An 18,749-nucleotide genomic window follows, 5' to 3' on the forward strand; every position below is an offset into this window, starting at 1 on the left:
TCCAACAAAGGTAACATATATGATTTTAGGAGTTTCTCAAAAATATCAAAACACTCCTCGTTAAACCCGATAGCAACATCTTCGGGTAGAGTTGGATTATGGGGAGTACCTATGGGAGCCTCAACTACAGGAGGTACCGTAAAGCCGGTAGTAGGGTTAACTAAAAAGGGAGAGAGGATTTGTTGACTAGAACCTTTTCTTTTAACACCACCCTTTTTTCTTTTTTCCTTGGTGGGGAGCTCACAGCCCTTTTGGTTTTAGTGGGCTTAGAACCGATGACACTATTAGCATGTGACAGAGTGTTCTCACATGGACCGGCGCTAACAACAGAGTGATTTGTAAGTGTTGACTGCAGGTTGGGGGCCGTAGTCTGAACGGCTGGAGTATTAAGATCAATGAGACTAATAGAGGCAGAAGAAGGGCTATTTGAGTGACCCTCACTATTGATAATGGAGCGTGCAGGGGATATATTAGGAGCCCGGAATATACTGGGAATTTGGTCCAGACTAAACATATCCGATTCACTGGCCATCTTCCCTTGGGCAGCCATTTCCTGCGCGTTATTTACATCTAGTTGAGTGGACAGTGGTAGTTGCTTAAGATGTTCAATAGAGCGACGACACTCAGCGGGTCTCTCAGCTAAAAGGAGTTCCTTATCTATCTCCTTGTGTGCCTTCTCGAAATATTTATCAAGAGGCCCAAGGAATGAAACGCCCACACCAGATGGAAGTGAGCTAGACATATCAACGGCTGGACAGAATGTAATAATCTATACCCTAAACCACAAACTAGGTACACCTAAGGGGCACAACAACAGGGTAGAATAATAAACGATAAGTATCAGAGACCTGGCCCAGCCCGGCCTCCTTCGGCCCCTGACGGCCACAGACGGTCCCGCCCTTGTCCCGGACTTCTCCCGGCGCGCTCCCGCGCAGCGGTAGTGACGTTCAATATTTTATAGGGGAGTAGCTAGGGGGGGCGTAGCCAACAGGGAGAGCGGCACCAGGTGATTCTGGTCAGGTCAGCAGCAGGGACTCTTGGGAACTGGAGTTCAGCATCTGACGCGCTCGCAGCCCTGCTTTGTAAATGCCCACAATAGTCTTTAGAGAGACCTGCTCCCCAGCGTCCTCAAAGGACAAATCACCGCGCAGCGGGACCCGCGAAGCGGGTCTGGCAAGAGGTAGCGCTTTGTAAAGAGAAAAGCGCTCAGGATTTCTTAGGCGCTGACAAGCTCCTCCGACGGCAAAGATCCAATCCCAGCATACAGGCACCAAGGAAGTAAAATCCCATGAAGGTCGTAATCCTGGTAGTTTTTAACGCTAATAGGGGGGGCGTAGCCAACAGGGAGAGCGGCACCAGGTGATTCTGGTCAGGTCAGCAGCAGGGACTCTTGGGAACTGGAGTCCAGCAACTGACGCGCTCGCAGCCCTGCTTTGTAAATGCCCACAATAGTCTTTAGAGAGACCTGCTCCCCAGCGTCCTCAAAGGGCAAAGCACCGCGCAGCGGGACCCGCGATGCGGATCCGGCAAGAGGTAGCGCTTTGTAAAGAGAAAAGCGCTCAGGATTTTTTAGGCGCTGACAAGCTCCTTCGACGGCAAAGATCCAATCCCAGCATACAGGCACCAAGGAAGTAAAATCACTCTCAATCTCAAGCATCCACACAACATACATTTAAAAGCATTAATTTTTACTTATGGCAGCTGCCAGGGAAGGTCATATGCCAGCTAATTGTACTCCAAAGTTATTACACTGATCGTGAATAATGTAATACTATTCACTTTCACTCTTTTATCCCTCCACTATCCTTTTCAATCAAAATTAACAGACTAACATGTTCACTTCTCAAATTCCATATTCAACTATACTAATATACTACCCAAATAACTGAATAACATATTCACTACTCAAATTACTTCATATTTATACTATACTAATTTTCAACACTAATCCGTGCTACTCGCCAGAAAAGCGCTTCAACACCCATCAGGGGTGACAAGTGCTATATGAATGCAAACCTTTCTTCCCCTTTTATCCCTCTGCTATCCTTCTCACTCCAAGTAACTGACTAATTATCCACCACTGAAATTACTTCATATTTCACCATATTAATTCGCCACTAATCCTTTATAGGCTTCCTGAATAGCGTGCGTCAACAAGTGCTATATAAATACATACCTTTGTCCTCCTCTATCCTTCTGCTATGTTATGTTATGTTATGTTAAATTTAGCTTATAAAGCGCACGTACGCCCGTAGGCTTCATGGCGCTGTAGGAAGTTTTCAGAGCATAACACAACAACAGGAGGACAACTTAGAACGTCTAAGGATAGGCTTCTCTAAAAAGCCAGGTCTTAAAGGCTAGTCTAAAGGCTAGAATATCCTCGTGTGACCTTAAAGAAGCTGGCAAGGAGTTCCAGAGGGAGGCTGCAAGAAAATGAAAGGAGCTGCCGCCCTGACGTTGTTTCCTAACAACCGGCACCGTGAGCAAGTTTTTGTGACCAGAACGGAGGTTGCGGGAGGGGGTGTATCTGGCAAGCAGGTTGATGATAAATTTGGGGCCTTTGCTTTGTAATGCCCTAAAGATAATGCAACCGATTTTAAAAGCCGCCCTCTGGGCTACCGGCAGCCAATGCAGATCTGCCAGGCCTGGCCTGATGGACTGCCATTTAGGAAGCCCACAGATCAGCCTGGCCGCCTGATTTTGAACCAGCTGCAGCCTCTTGAGCTGCCCGGCTGGAAGGCCCAAATATAAACTATTTGAGTAGTCCAGCCTAGACAGCACAAGGGCGATGGTCACCTGTATCAGGGCTGAATGGGTTAGGAAATGGGCAATCTTTCTAATCTTGCGCAGCTGAAAGAAGCAAGCGGAAACAACTGACCCTACCTGACTTTTCAGGGAGAGGTCTTCACTAAAGGTGACTCCAAGGCTCTTAACCGTGCGGGATTTGGAGGGGGGGTTTCCCATCTCCGGAGGCCAAAATTGAGGTCCCCAGCTGAGTTCGCTCTTCCCAGGCAAGATCAGTTCAGTTTTGCCTGGGTTAAGTTTTAGGTGGTTAAGGCCCATCCATCTCTGGATATGAGCCATGACCTCCCTAAACTCAGTGACAGCATTCGGCGACCCCAGGGGGAAAACCAATTGCAGATCATCTGCGCAATTAAAGATCCACACTTTGAATTTCCTCAAGGAGTACAAAAGGGGACGCAGGTATAAATTAAATAAAAGGGGAGACAGGGATGAGCCTTGAGGGACACCGCAATCGTTCTTAATTCTAGGGGCTGTGAAGGTGCCCAGTCTCACTGCTTGAGTCCGGTCGGACAAGAATGATTCCACCCAGCTCAGGGCAGTACCTCTGAGGCCTGCCTGCTCGACACGGCCGACCAAAATAGTGTGGTCGACCGTGTCGAATGCAGCAGACAGGTCAAGAAGCACCAGTGCCTGGTGGACATCCCTGTCTGCGTTACACCGAAGTGTATTCTGGACTGCCAGGGTTACCGTCTCGGTCGAATGGCCTGGACGGAACCCAGCTTGATTTGGCTCCAGAAATCCAGTGGTTTCCACAAAGTTGGAAAGGCAATTGGAGACGTGAGCCTCCAATATCTTGGATAGGAACGGCAACAGGGATATAGGACGATAATTTGATGAGTCCTGAGGGTCCAGACCTGGTTTTTTAATTAGAGGGATTAACAGAGCGTGTTTAAAGCCAGTAGGTACCCTGCCCTGGGTCAGTGATTTATTTAGTAGGGGTAGAATACCCTGAGGGATAGTCTGACCGATTTCCGAAAAGATGTGGGGGGGCAGGTGTCGTTAGGGGATCCGGACTTTACCCTCGTCAAAAGTGAAGAAAAAGTTTTACCATCAATGGCCGGGAAGGTATCTAATACAGAGGGATTGTAAAAGACGTCATCCAAAGGAAGTGACGTTGAGGAACTAGCAATGCTCGATTGGATAGTGACAATTTTTTCTCTGAAAAAATTATTCAGGGAATCACATAGCTTCTGCGTAGGAGCTATTGAAGGGGCTGTCCTGTCGTTGTCACAGAGTTCATTAACTATATTAAAAATATCTTTGGACTTGTTGGATGACGATAAAATGTTTGTGGAGAAGTAATTAAGTTTGTGTTGATTTAAAAATTTTTGATAATTTTTCCTAGTGACGCAGAAGGTTTCCCTATCCTGTGAAGAGTAGGTAGCTCTCCACTGTCTTTCTTTCTGTCGTACCCCTAATTTAAGTGCTCTAAGTTCTTGAGTGAACCATTTGTGGGCATCATTGCCTCTAATGTTAGGTAAGTATACAGAGGGGGCGAACAGATCTGCTGCGTGGAGAAGCCAGGAGGACAGTGCCCTCTCGTCAACCTCCAAATCTTCGTCTAATGGGGGAAGGGTGTTGTTCAACGTGTCCATGAACCCAGAGCGGTCCATGGATTTCCATTTGCGGAACTCTTTACCCATGGGAGGTTTGGCCTTGTACTGCCCTTGAATTTCTAGCGGGAACTGGATAAGATAATGGTCTGACCAAATGCAAGGGCTTATAATAGGAGAGAATGGTGGTACGTTGTATGTCCAGATTTGGTCCAAGCTGTGACCCTTCTGGTGAGTGGGAGAGTGAATGTGTTGGACCAGGTTTAGATCTGTAAGCAGATCCCTCAGTTCTCCAGCTTGGGTGTCAGTGTCTGTTCTATCGAACCAATAATTTAAATCCCCCACTAGGACAGTTTTGGAGTGCTTTATTACATGGGAGGCCAGTTGTTCTGCCAAAAGTACTGGATAATTGGCCATGTATTGGGGAGGGCGGTATAACAGAATTACAGTAAGAGCCCCACTCTCTGAGTCTAGTGTGATTACCAAATTCTCTGTGTTGGGGAGAGTGAGAGAAGGTAATTCCCGGAAATGAAAGGATTTTGAAATGATTGCTGCTACCCCACCTCCAGCCTTCCCTTGTGCACGGTTGGCAGTCAGAATGTAGTAGTCTGAGGGAAGTGATGCCAGAATGTCCGGCAAGGAATGAGGGTTGGTCCACGTTTCTACCATTCCAAATCCAAATAACTGACTGACTAACCTATCTACCACTTAAAATGTACTTGCTTGTTTCACTACACTAATTCAACACTAATCCTCTATGGGTCCCGGAGTAACGTGCTATTTGCCAAAAAAGCGCTTTGACGCCTCGTCAAGGGTAGTAAGCGCTATATAAATGCAATTACAATACAATACAATACAATTAGTGTAATAAAAATGCTTAAAACAAGGAGAGTGAGGGCTCAAAGTGATATCCATAAGGTCGAACTGCAAATGTGTGCCAGGCACAAATCTTACCACCTCTGAGGTCAAGGGTCACAAAAGAAGTTCCAGGGGTTGCAAGGGGCAAGTCGGATGTCACAGCTGCGACCTCTGCTGACCCCCAAATTATATCCATGCCCAACAAGTGGCACTGAGCAGATAAGGGGCTCTGCAGAAAATAGGCTGTCAGTTGTATAACCTATTAAAGTATTCAGGCACAAGGTTGTAGGTGTTATCAACACCAAAACTGTTATCCCTCTAAATTGCACAAAAGACAAGGCACTTGCAACCAACAACCTTTTGAATGAAAGCTCACATATCCCCCTCTGCAGAAATCAGCAGCCGCGGTCGGTAGTGGCGGTACCTCCCAGGCAGTGACGTGGGAGGACGAGGGGCAGGGTGAGGGGTAGTAATCTATGGATTACGGAGCTTTATAGGTAAGTAAACAGATAAATAAAACGAATTTTGTTGCGCACTGCATCGCATTTGGGGATGCAGTGCACACACCGAAATTCATTTTATTTATTTATATGTTTACTTACCTGTAAAGCTTCCTAATCTATAGATTACCCCCACCCTGCCCCTTCCCCTACCCACATCACCACCCGGCAGGTACTCCCACTACCGACCGCAGCTGGAAATCAGTCCTTTAAACTGCAATGAATCCTGTTGAAGACACAAGTATCATTTGCCCCTTAAATCAAGAAGCCAGCAATTGCCTGGTTTGCTATTGTCATGCTACTTGTCAGTATGGAACGTCTACCCTCAGATGTTGAGTCACTACAAATCCAGCTTATACCAAATGACACCATCCATGTGTTGTCCCTGGAAGACATCTTAGAGTTGAACCCCTCATCTATAATTTCACCCAGAGAAACACAGGTTGCCTTATACATATCCTAACCCACACTTTAGAGGCACCCTACAAGGATCAGCAGACAATGCTGAAAGTCTCTAAACAGAAACACTCCAGCTGCAAATGCTAGTCAGTCAGAGTAATTTACACCTAATGTGAAACATATTACCCCTCAAACACTGAGGGCCTCATTTATGAGGTTTTACCATAGGGCAGCGCCGCAGGCCTCCATGCTGCGCGGCCCTACGGTAAAGGAATTGGGCAGGAATGCGTCATATCTCTGAGATACGACACATTCCTGTCCTTTCCCCCTGCGCCGGTGCACAATGGGCTGCCGTGCGCCAACACAGGCACCCTTGCACCATGATGCAAGATTGCCTGCGTTGCTGGATGATTATTTTTGTACAGGAATGGAAATCATCCTCCACAAAAACAGCACACTTAGAAAAAGGGAAAATGAGCAGAAATAAAGTTATTTCTCCTCTTTGTGCCTCCCTTACGCCTCCCATGGGCAGGCATAAGTTATTGGTGCTTCCACAGATTTTCGAATTCTTGTAAATCAGGGGCACTGTCAAAATGCCATGGATGTTGCTGGGAACTCCCCCAGCAACACCCATTGCACAACCCTTTATCGCAGAAAACTGCATTTAAGGGCACAATATTTACGAGGCAGAATTAAGCAAATAAATGTGGCTTAGTGCTGCCTCGTAAATATGGAGTAGGCTCCTGCACCACAGAGCGTCACCAAAAGTGATGTTCCTCCGTGAAAGGGGCATCATAAATGAGGCCCTGAGCAACTACCTTGCGTTGCTAGGCCTACCACGTCAGATTGAATTCCGGAATCCACTAAAAGCTCATCATTTCTCACAGTCCTTCAGAAATCCAATAAGTCACCACCTGAGGACCACATAGACATGACAAAATTAGGAGTCAGCGGACAATCCCGCTGTCTGAGTGGTAATATTGTGCACACTTCTACTTGAACCTCCTCGGTTCTCTTCTGATATTCTCATAAACAATGATACTCCATTCAAAGTATTGTTCTTATTCCAATCATTGATATTTATTCAATCTTCATAATCATCAATGTAAATTCATTACTCAAGAGACTACTATAGATTTCTTTTGCTTCCTCTGTAGTGTAGGCTAAGGTCTCTGCCTTGTTGGATGTAATCTGTGCTATTTCTTCCAAATTAGAAGTGTTTTCAGACTAAAACACTTGGTCAATGTTGCACAACAACGAACTGAATAAATAGTAAAAGAATAAAAATTTTGATTTTGGAGTGCGAGATGGACTCTATAAAGATTTAGTCCACATAGACATGTCATCAACCCACTGAATTAGTGCTAAAACAACAACCCCCATCTTCTGAACTACCAGACACCAATTTGTTAAATACTCTCCTCTTCGCCAGGTAAATCATGCTTTCTAACTGTGTCCTATATCCCAAATATATCAGCTTATGCATACAGATATCACTTAAGAAACCAGTGCCACAAACCAGCAACTTTCTCAATTCCACAGTTGTATATGTACAACATGACTCTTTTAAGACTGCATCTTTTGCCACATTATTTGTTAAGTATGGTAAGCATATATTTACCTTCCATAATCAAGGAGAATTGTAACCTATTTCTAACTTACTGAACTGAGTTTTTGTACGGATGAATCCTATGGTTGTCTAACTTGTGATAATCATTGATAGCATTTCAAGCATAATCCTATCACAACACACCATTCATACCTCTAGCTGAGGGTAGTAGTTACCTATAAATCATTACCTATATGATTCAGGCATAGTCCATGGCCTAGCATTACCTCACTACAAGATATAGAATTCTACCCGGCAACCTATCCTAGAAACATATATCAATTGCTAATTGTGGTGGTAGTGGCAATACAATTATCCTTGAAGTTGTGTCAGTGATGATCATAAGTAATTCCTAGACTGAGCCTTCAGAAGTCATCTTAACTCCATTAGTTGGAAATTTAGCACAAGAAGACAACTTTGCTTGCAAACAAGAATATCACAGTAAAAATGTTATCATTATTTTGTGTGACAGTCGTATTATTCTTTGTCGAAGTAATTACCCGTTGTAGCATTTGTCCAGTTGAACAAATGGCCAATCCAAGATTATGATCAAGTTAAGTGATTGTAATCCAAGTTGTGGGAGGCTAATTCAACAGAAAATCTGCTAATTCAACACACAATGTAACTAGGACTTTTGGTTTTATGGACTTCATTTTTTAGACATTTCCGGCTGTACTTGTCTATATATCTATACATATCTATATATCTATATATCTATATATATATATATCAATATATATATATATATTTGGGAGCAATCAGGCTTCCCGGACCCCCGCCCGCCCCGACATTGTGCTGCAGCCCGGCCCCCCACTCGCCCTGATATTGTCAAGCAGCTCGGGCCCCTGCCCGCCCCGTCCCCCGCCTGCCCCGACCCCCGCCTGCCCGGAGCCTTACCTCAGCCGCCGCTCCTCCCCCGCGCTCCTCATTTCACATCTCCGCCGCTCCTCGCCACTTACCGCTCCTCCAGCCTGCCCGCCTGTCCGCCGGTCCTCACCGTCATTCCGCCGCTCGTCACTGCTCCTCCCCAGCGCCATGTCCACCGCTCCTCTTCCGCTCCTGCACGGCGCTCCTCCCTGCGCTCCTGATGTCACCACGTAGGTAGCGGCTGGCGCTACTTGCAAGGGACTACTTTTTTTTATCGTCAATTTTTTAAATAACGTATATTTTTTTAATTTATATAGCCTATGTCCATCTGCACACCTTGACGATTACAATGATGTATCGGGTGTGTGGATTCACGCTGTGGTTCCCGAGTTTACCCGCCTCAAAGGTGCAAAGTTCTTCCTTTATTATAGTAGTATAGATAGTGCTAATTTTATCTGCATTTATCCACATTTATTTTGTGAAAATATGAAGGTGCAACTTGTATTCAACAGACAAAAGTGAATTTACACATGGATGGTTGATGGGTTTTAATGCTATGGAAGGCATCTATAAAGCATCACTCACAGCCAATGCACTCCTGAGAAAATATCTGCATTGTTGTACAAACACATGCATATCTGTTGTTGTTTAAAATGTCAGTAGAAAACAGCTTCCCTGATTTTTTCTAATTTCCCTGCATTTCACTCTGCACAACCATTGGCATGGCAGTTCAGAATCACTGAAATGATGGCCTCTTTACTGCTTTTTTCCATATCTAGAAAATACAGACATCAAAGGAATAGATGGCTTTCTCTCTGTATTCAACTATGAAAATAAGTAAAAATGGAAAACTGGGAGCCTTAGATATAACCAAATTATCAGAAAGTACCACAGGCACAGGGTTCATCGTGCTGCGCAGCCGACGTGCGAGAAGACTGCTTATTAAGCCTAAATCACATTAGCTAAGAAAGTAAATGCGTGCATACTATTTTCACATGAATATATGTTTTATGAGCTGACCTTTAAATGTCTCTTATTGCCTGGTCTCTTGAGAGCTTGAACAGCGATCGCATTGTAGCAAAACATGGCTGCGTCATTATTACCGGAAGTGAAAGAATAATTGGAACCAAGAAATTGTGTTCATGGTTTGACGTCGCTCTTGTGGTTTGTCTATAGGTCAGTGCAGCAGAATCTTCCCGCCTGACTCCGGCACGCTCCAGATCCTCCAAGGGAACGGGACCACCGTGGGGACGGAGATCTTGTTCCAGTGTTCCTCTAAGCACCATCTTCTGGGAGCGGGGATAGTCACCTGTGTGTGGAGGGGGAACACCACCGCCTGGACAGCAGGAATACCAACATGTAAACGTAAGGTGTATGCTTGGATGTGCTCTATATACCACGGCAACCTGTTTTATGGAGAGACTTTGCACCACGAGCCAGCCGTGTAGGGCTGGTGACAGACCTGTTTCTTGTGTTATAGGCACGGCCACTAGAATTACGTGGCAGTTCAGCAGCAAATTATGTGGCCTGGTTGACTAAATTATGCTGCAAGAAAATGCAAATTATGTGGCATGATGCAGCACATTTTTTTGATTGTGGTACTTAATTATTTAGTCACTTTTACACATGTAATACTGCCTGGGCAAATATGTCCCCTCCTCACTACCAGTTTAGCAATCAAATACAGAAATAGGAAACTGAAAGATGGCCACTTTACCTTTGCAAAGGGTCTTACCTTACACTGTGGGCACACATTGCCACGTTTGTAGTAACTTTTGATCCGTTTGAGCTACATTTTTTTAGTTAAACTCTACAGCAAATGATGGATTATGAGGCAAATCCATAATTATGAGAAGAATTTCCCAGCCGCAGAGTCCTTTAATTCCAGTGGCCTCCGAAGGTAAGAGTGGTGAGGCGGTGGATACGACCACAAGGGAAAATTAATGATCTATTTAATTTTTCCTTGTGGTCAACTCTTGAAATTTCCCAAGCCGGCCTTACTGCCCTACCGCTCTTACCTGCAGCGGCCGCGTCTGCTAACGTGTGACCTCTGCAGTGCTCCTTTTTGGGACGAGGTGGGAAAAGCGAGAGATGCAAGGCCAATCGTTCACAATATAACATGCTTACATTTAGGAAACAAACAATCTTGCTGTAGTTCTGGGGGTAGGAGATTGATGGATAGGTGAGGGGGATTGTCCACATAACATAATGCGTCAAAGGATTAGTTTGAATGGGGTGTAGTCCGTGGACGTGTTAGAATTTCTTTCGTAGTGAAGAGAGGGGTCTTGTATATAAAGACTGTGACCAAAGCATTTGTGTCTTGCTGGCTAGATGAATGGTCTGATCTTGGTAGCTGACCATGGGCGTCTGGTTAGTTGGTATAGCTTTGGTGAGGTAGTGAGTTGGTGACATAGAGGGACATCTTGCCATAAATATCTTGGTTCACTTGGCAAAAAGTCTTTAAGTTAACATGTCCATGCAGGAAATTGCTATTCTGAGGACAGGTATGGTGTTCTGAGGCAGCGTGAGCAGGGGCCAACATTACAAGGACTATGCTATGTTAGTAGCAGGTGTTCTAGGTGACATTGTTGACCTGAGGGATGAAAGATTAGTCTTTGTCCAATGCTAGTTCATTTTGAAGGAAGCCAATGAAGAACAGACACTTGACCTAGAGGGGTTAATGCGTGTTTGAGACATTCGTATACAGGCACTGTTGATGCATTCACTTTTGATTGTCCAGATACTAAGTCGATCACTAGGTCAGTGGATACTCACATATTTATATGAGTGCCTTTAACCTCTATATGGAAGCCAAGATTGTGACTGACAATCTCTGCCAAGGTTAGCAATAAACCTCACCTTATTTTCTCGACTGTTATAGACCCATTGATTCTCTACTCTCAATCTTCTTTCGTCTTCTATTTATAATTCTTTTTACTACTTTGCATTCAGCCATTGCTACTTTTGTCCCCGCCTCAACCCAAATTTGTATTTTACTGCAGATGTTTTTTTTCACTCATTGTTATGCCCTTTTGGAGTAGTTTGACAGGGTAAGCGTTTTGTACATTGCTCCTGTACCATAATGGCAAATGTGGTGCTTCTTAATCATACCGAAGCAGAAACTGTTCACGTTATTGATATTTTGATTGCATTAGCTTCTGGAGAGCCATGTTATGCACTGTAATGACAGTAGAGGCAACGCAAGGAGCCAGTATGGAATAAAAGTTCTAGAGACATTATTGTTGCAAAGTAAGTCACCAATTCTTGTGATGAGGGTTGTCAGAAAAGGGTTGTAACCACCTCGTAGAAGTATGAGCAAGAATTCATAGCGCCCATTTACTTCACCTTGAACCCCCACCTGCCTCAAGCCAATAAGTAGTTGTTTGCAAAGGACCCCTTCCTGTGCACCAAAAAACACTTCCTGTTGGGGTAAGCTCTAGTCCTAACTAGCATTGGCATAGCCACGAAGCTGTGTTCAGGAGTTGGTGCCCGCCATAGGGTGGGGTCTTGGCGGTGTCATACAGTAGACTCCTTACCCCTAGCCTCATATGAGCATCAGGAAATAAGCAGCAAGCCAGTAGGTCTTGACTATGTGAGATTTAATGTTTTTTGGCTAAATTGCAATTGGCTGAAAGTAATGTAAAAAAGCTGTATGAAACAGCCAAGATTATCTGTGCACCTGCTGCACCATCGATATCTTGACCATAGTGCCTGCAAGGATAAATGAGGAAATTGTTTATATCCAATAATATATGTGTTCTGAAAAAGGCACAGTTGTAGATGGAATACATAATTATTGTGTAGCTAAACATAAACACAAAAGCTTTCCTAAAAAATGCTTTAAACCTATCCAACTCTCCAAAACGAGTTGCCACAGATTTCATAAATAAAGCATATAAATGTGAACAGCAAGCATTGTTAAATTGTGTTACAATGTGGTTTGCTCTTTCCTCTGTAAAGATCTTATTCTGTGCTTGAATGGGCCATAAACAGAGTAAATTGACCAATATCACCTTATTTCAGACTGACGTTAAGACAGAAATGCGTTTTTTACTTTGTTACTAAAAAGGCAGTTTCACATATTTGATGGACTCAGCAAGGAAGAGGAATTTTGCAAAAAAATTGCAAATGTTTTGTGCAGAGGAAGAACGAGATACCTTTTGAGATGGCTATGACTAAAAGAAAACTGGCACACAAAGGATCCATGAAGAAAGTACGCTGCATCCCTCTCTCCTATAAATGCTCTCACTTTGAAGTCAGCCGAATGCAAAATAATCACCAGGCTCCCACAAAAACACAGCTTGACCTCGGTCTTTGAATGCCCAGCAAATGTGATGAGATAAGAACAAGATTTAAATGCCTGTTTATCACAGAAAATGGGTTCTTGGAAGAATGCTGTAAACACGGCTTTAGAATGTGGAGATACGAACTGAAGCTGCACTGCTTAAAGAAAATAAAACAGCAAATGAAAAACCAGAAAAAGTGAGTTACAAACTGCGTTCCCAGGCCAACGTTCGAAAAATGTCTAAGATGTCTTTTGCAGGTAGTCGGTGACCTAAAAGTGACTAGTTTATTAGTACTTTGAATGTGTCTTCTCCTCCATGATGTTAGGAAACTTACACTAGCTGATGATGGCAACGAAGTCTTCCCTTGTTATCCAGAAAAGTCTTCAGCTCATTGGTTGAGAAAATAGAAAGTCAACTTTATTTCCTATGCCTCATGATCATTCCAGACTTTACCTGAGATCCATCAGCTTTATCAAGATGATTGAGGCCAGGTGGTCACTTCCATTGGTGCAGCAGCTGCAATGACATCGTAGTACCAAGACCTAAGTGTCCACAGAATCTGGCTAATTGCTGTATTGTATAATTCTAATAGCAGCCGGGGCATTTACTACCTTGCACTAGGGTCCACGACACACTGGCTACGCTACTGGATTGAGGTATAAGAAAACAGAGCAGGTGGCTCTTTCTCTTTTTTCAAAATATGAAAACTGTATACCATAGTGCTAAAAATGCATATGGTGTGAGGATGTAGCCTTGCGGCTAGAGCGGTCGACCTCAAAGCTGGGGAATGGGGTTCGAGTCTCGGCATCGACGCTCAACATCCTGTGAATTTGGGCATATCACATAACCCCTTCTCTGCGGGGCTAATTCCCCCACGGTGCGGAGGGGTGAACCCGGCGCCGCAGTGCTCGTGACAAGACCAGACCATCATGAGTCACGGTGGAGCGGTGCTCGTGATGGCCTGGTCTCATGACGACCTGTCTAATCATTAATTCTCAAACACAGGCGGGGAATTAACTGCGCGTGGGCGGAGCGGCGGCGTTATGAGGAGACCAGGCCTTCATGAGCACAGTTCATCTGTGACTCATGACGGCCTAGTCTCGTCATGAGCACACAAGGGGTTAATCTCCCCGTACCTAACAAAATCAATGTGTCCATCTGTAACCAAACTGGTGCTCACGTAAAGTGCTCTGATACCTGATATCTTCGGGTCTAGTTCACGCTATATAAAACTCATTACAAAAAAATTGTGCCTGAAATAGGAAACAAACGAAATCAACACAAGCTGCACTTCCCTGGTAGACCACACCCGAGATTCTGTCATGGTGGAAAATAATAGCACATTCGTATATTTTATCAATATTAATTTTCTAAACTATGTTTTATATATGGCCAATTTCAAAATTATATAATAGAAACTATACGGCCTAAATTAATTCCCACAAGTGTCATGTCAAAATTAAAAAAGCAATTTCCCTGCAATCCTTAACCTAACTTCCTACGTGTACACGGCTTCCATGTGGAGAGGATGGATGTAAGGCAATGAAAGTGTATATTCTGCAACTGTAAAAAGAAGCTTTGCTGTGCCAGCACATCTGGGGTGCGTGTCATCCACCGAATGTCTCGCGCGGAGGCGCGAGGATGTGAGCGATACGATCTGCAGCATGCTGGGTGTAAATCATCCATGCTTCCTTTCTTTGCAAAGATAGCTGCCTGCACGTTTCTGAGCGAGCACCCAGTGGAGGCATTTTCAAGGTGCAGCACAATTTGTCACAAGAACCAAATGCCATTGGACTGTAATTTACTACCGTGTAATCATAGGATCCCCACTCTAAGGAAACAGCAGACAGCCACCTGCTTCCATTACCTTCTCTGGGTGAGAATCATGCCTTCGGGATGGATGTGCTTAGCAAGCAAGACAAGCATTGGCAAAGCCAGTAGCACTAGCTGTTCTGTAAGTGACTGTGCTTTTTCACTGATCTGCAAATAAGAGCCTCATTCTAAAGGCTGTTCAAATCAGGGTAGAAATTACACACACGAGAACTACCATTACAGGCAGGTATGAGATTTACAGGTGTGTAATTTCTGGAATATTTCTAACTTTTTGACCTTTGGATGGGGGATAAAGCTCTAAGGGCTAGATGTAGGTATCCAAATACCAGTCGGTAAAGGCCGAAAATACCGATTTTCGGCCGTTACCAACCGGTATTTGGATACTGAGATGTAGGGCATCTCAAAATACAGATTCGGTAATTTTACAGAATCTGTAAATTTAGCGATTCGGTAAAATTACTGAATCTGTAAAATTACCGAATCTGTATTTTGACATGACGGTAGCACTGTAAACAGTGCTACAGGGCTTTAAGGATTTGTTATTTACCACCAACTATTAGTTGGTGGTAAATAAGGAATTCCTATGTAAATGCATAAATGTGCATTTACACTTGTGCCATGTGACAGACAGCATGTATGTATGCCACATGTGCACACCACCACTAATCAGGGGTGCAACAGGGTGTCAAAGTGACACCCTGCCACCCTTGACTAATTCACAATTTTACCGAATCGCTAATTACCGATTCGGTAATTGACATTCATTCCTATGGGCCTCCGTATTTGTTACCAAATTTTTATCTACATTGCAATTACCTATTCGAAAATACCGAATCGGTAAAATTCGGTATTTTCGAATCGGTAATTGTAAATTACTTACATCTAGCCCTAAGTTTGGAGGCACACAAAACCGAAATGTGCAATATTTTCCTGCAAATTTTACCTGATGAAAATCAAACAGAAAAAGAACCGCAGGTGCATGTAACATCCAAGTTACAACCCCAATTTGATTGCAAACGTCCATTTGTGCTAGACATGTGATTGCGCATGTGTGTGTGTGTGGTTCAGCGGAAAGGTGGGTGGACGAATGTGAGAAAGAATCAATGATTGAATGAATTAGTAAGTGCATTGGATGAAAAGTGGGAGACGGACTCTGCGTGGATAATTTATGGTTGAGTGCAAAAATTGACAGGTGTGTGCGTGAAAAGTGGTTAAATATGTCAGTGCATGTATGGATTAGTAGACGAATGAGTAAGTGAGTGCCTTGATTGATGCTACCAGGTTACCCCAAACTAAGAAGGCTAAACCTCAGACAGCAGTGGGGATACTTTATTAAAATGGCAATAATATTCAATTATTATTTTGATTTTGATTTTTATATAGTGGTAGCTAGACCCGAAGGTATCAGAGTGCTTTACATATTTTCTTATCTGTACCATCTAGTTTCAGAATCACTCCCCTAGGCAACAACAATACAGAGGACGTGTGGTACTTACCAATGATTTTCTGCAGTAAATTAGGTTTTAATTTCCTCTATCCTTCAGTACTGAGTTATTACTCATTAATTGTGGTTATTCTGCTGATTTCTCTTTTAAAGATCTCCTGATTTTTCTTTAAATGTTTACTTCTATAAAGTGCACCTGCATCCATTGGCTACTTTGGCCCTGATTTTGAGTTTAGCGGACAGGAATTTAGTCCATCAGGGTGATGGAGTAAAGTACTCCATTGCTCTGATGGAGTAACAGCATCTCTTGCATTTATAGGAATGGGAGTGACAGCAGTTCCTGTAAATGCATTGAAAGTTTGATGCTGTCAATATTACCAAAACAGAAGTCAAACTTTAAACTTTTTTTAATTGGAAAACAAAAATCCCAAAGTGGATCAATATTATTCCAGTGCAATCGGGATGGACATGTCATGTCAAGAATTACCACCATGATACAAGTGCAAACATTATGCTGACATGGGAACCATCATGCTAAAAAGCACAATATTTCAAGTCATACTACCGTTTTGCATGTTCAGATTTGCTCCACTCAGTAATCCTTGGTGCATATTCACATTTGCACACATCAATACCTTCATATTATGCAATTCATTTTTATCAGATATTGCACCTAAGCAACACCTGTGGAAGCCTTAATTACAGTGATTCTAGGACCTTGAAAACTGTATTCCTCTATGGCTGCTCTTTCCCTTGTTGCTCAAAAGGGTTTTGACTGAATTCATTTGTTTTTTATGTTTGTGTATGTTTAAAGCTCTTCTCCAGTTTGGTTCTGGGCCTACGTTTTGTGCATTAAAATTACATATATATTTTAAATGAATTCCAAATTATGTGTTTTAATAATAGGTCCGTTTATTCATTTACAAATAGTGGGTTTGACTTTGTCACCTTTCATATTGTTATTTTGCTTAGAACCAATCTTAAATTAATCCATTACAGTCAATAAAGTGAAGGTATCCACTTTCAAAATGATTTTTTAATGTCTCACTTTTTGCTGGAAACATTTGATTACATATGTCAAGGCCAACAACTTCCAATTGCTCGTTTTCAGTGAGGTTGAGGCATATTGTAACATTTCTGAGAACACACCTAATTTTTACAAAATTAAATATTGCCTCTAAATATCTCCTACTTACAATTTATGTTTGAGGATTCTCGCTTTAAATGGAGTCCTTAGAAAGTAAAATACCTTGGTATATGGTTCTCTATCGCCACCAAGATTAATATTCATTATAATTTATCTTCTAGTAGAACAAAATTAAAGAATTTACTTAAATCCTGGTGCGGAAGACTGGATTCTGTTAAAAGTGTGTGTCCTTAACATTTCATTAATGCTTTTGATGCTGCTTGTCATACTTCTTAGGTCAAATTTTGTAGAATTACACCTGATTTAAAAAAATTATAATTATGGAACACCAGAATGTCAACAATTACATTATCTACACTTAAAAGACAAAAACCTAAAGGTAGAGTTAAATCCCAGAATTTTAAATTAGTTATCTGTAATATAAAGACATGGTTACTGTTAACATTAGGAATAGGAGCATAGTGTCTCTCCTCATTGGCTTTTGTGGAGGGAGCCCTTATGTTTGTCTTTTCCTCTATGAAGAGTTTATATATGCCCATTTACTACCCTCTTACAATTTTGGCTATTTGAAATAACACATGTCAATTATTGAAGGGTTATTGTTTCCATCGGAGTATTGTTTTGATTTCATATAATAAATTCTTGAAAGATCATAATGAGATGGATTCCATTTTTACAACTGAATAGAGCAAAAAATGATGTCTTCAAATCAGCTCACACAAGCCAGGGACATAGGATGCAGAATGCAACTCTCATAGTGTTATATTCCTTATAGGTACCCTGCTATAGGCCAAGGTAATTTCATAACCCTTCACCTATATTCTTTCCTATATTACACTTAAAATGGTTTACAGGGACTGACGTTTTACCTAGATGCGACACTGCATTCAGAACGCGGGTTTTCCCTAATTCGAAATCTCATACATTATGCATGAGGATTCCTGGAAACGCAGCAGGACTAACACTACCTGTAAAATATCTATGTATAAAGTTCATGCCTGACGTCATCCTAAGTCCAACACAGTAATACAGCGAGGTAGGACCCCTGGGGAGACCTATGGGTATAATACATCACATCTTGCTAAGATAGACAGGGGAGACCAGGACTTCCCGGCAGACACTCTGACCAGAGACGCTGAGGTTCCTGCATGCAGACAAAATGTACTGTCTGTTGGTGTCTCTCTGTTAAATTAATTTTTTGAGATAGTTAGGTACATGAGTTTTCTTCCTTTTGGAATTTATGTATAACGTTTTTATATTGAGCCCCTTAGTGAAATATGGTTCTTTTCATTTATATGTACAATATATGTTCCTTTGATGGTATATTAATTTGACCTTCAACGTGAATAGTGGAGAAGTGTGGCTCAGGGGTTAGAGGCGGCAGACCTGGAAGCTGAGATCAGTCCTGGACCAGGGTTCAATTCCCTGCCTTGGCGGGTCTTGGGCTA

The 18,749-nt window shown here is 42.8% G+C and overlaps 1 protein-coding gene across 1 annotated transcript in view; it reads left to right on the forward strand.

Moving 5' to 3' along the window:
- Window positions 1-18,749, forward strand: part of SUSD3 (sushi domain containing 3) — a 233,741-nt gene that overhangs the window by 129,676 nt on the left and 85,316 nt on the right. Inside the window, exon 2 of the mRNA XM_086939158.1 lies at window positions 9,768-9,956. Coding sequence (XP_086795284.1) covers window positions 9,768-9,956 — 189 coding nt within the window. The remainder of the gene's footprint in view (window positions 1-9,767; window positions 9,957-18,749) is intronic.

Source organism: Lissotriton vulgaris, chromosome 9, assembly GCF_964263255.1.
Source record: "Lissotriton vulgaris chromosome 9, aLisVul1.2, whole genome shotgun sequence".
Lineage (NCBI taxonomy): Eukaryota > Metazoa > Chordata > Amphibia > Caudata > Salamandridae > Lissotriton > Lissotriton vulgaris.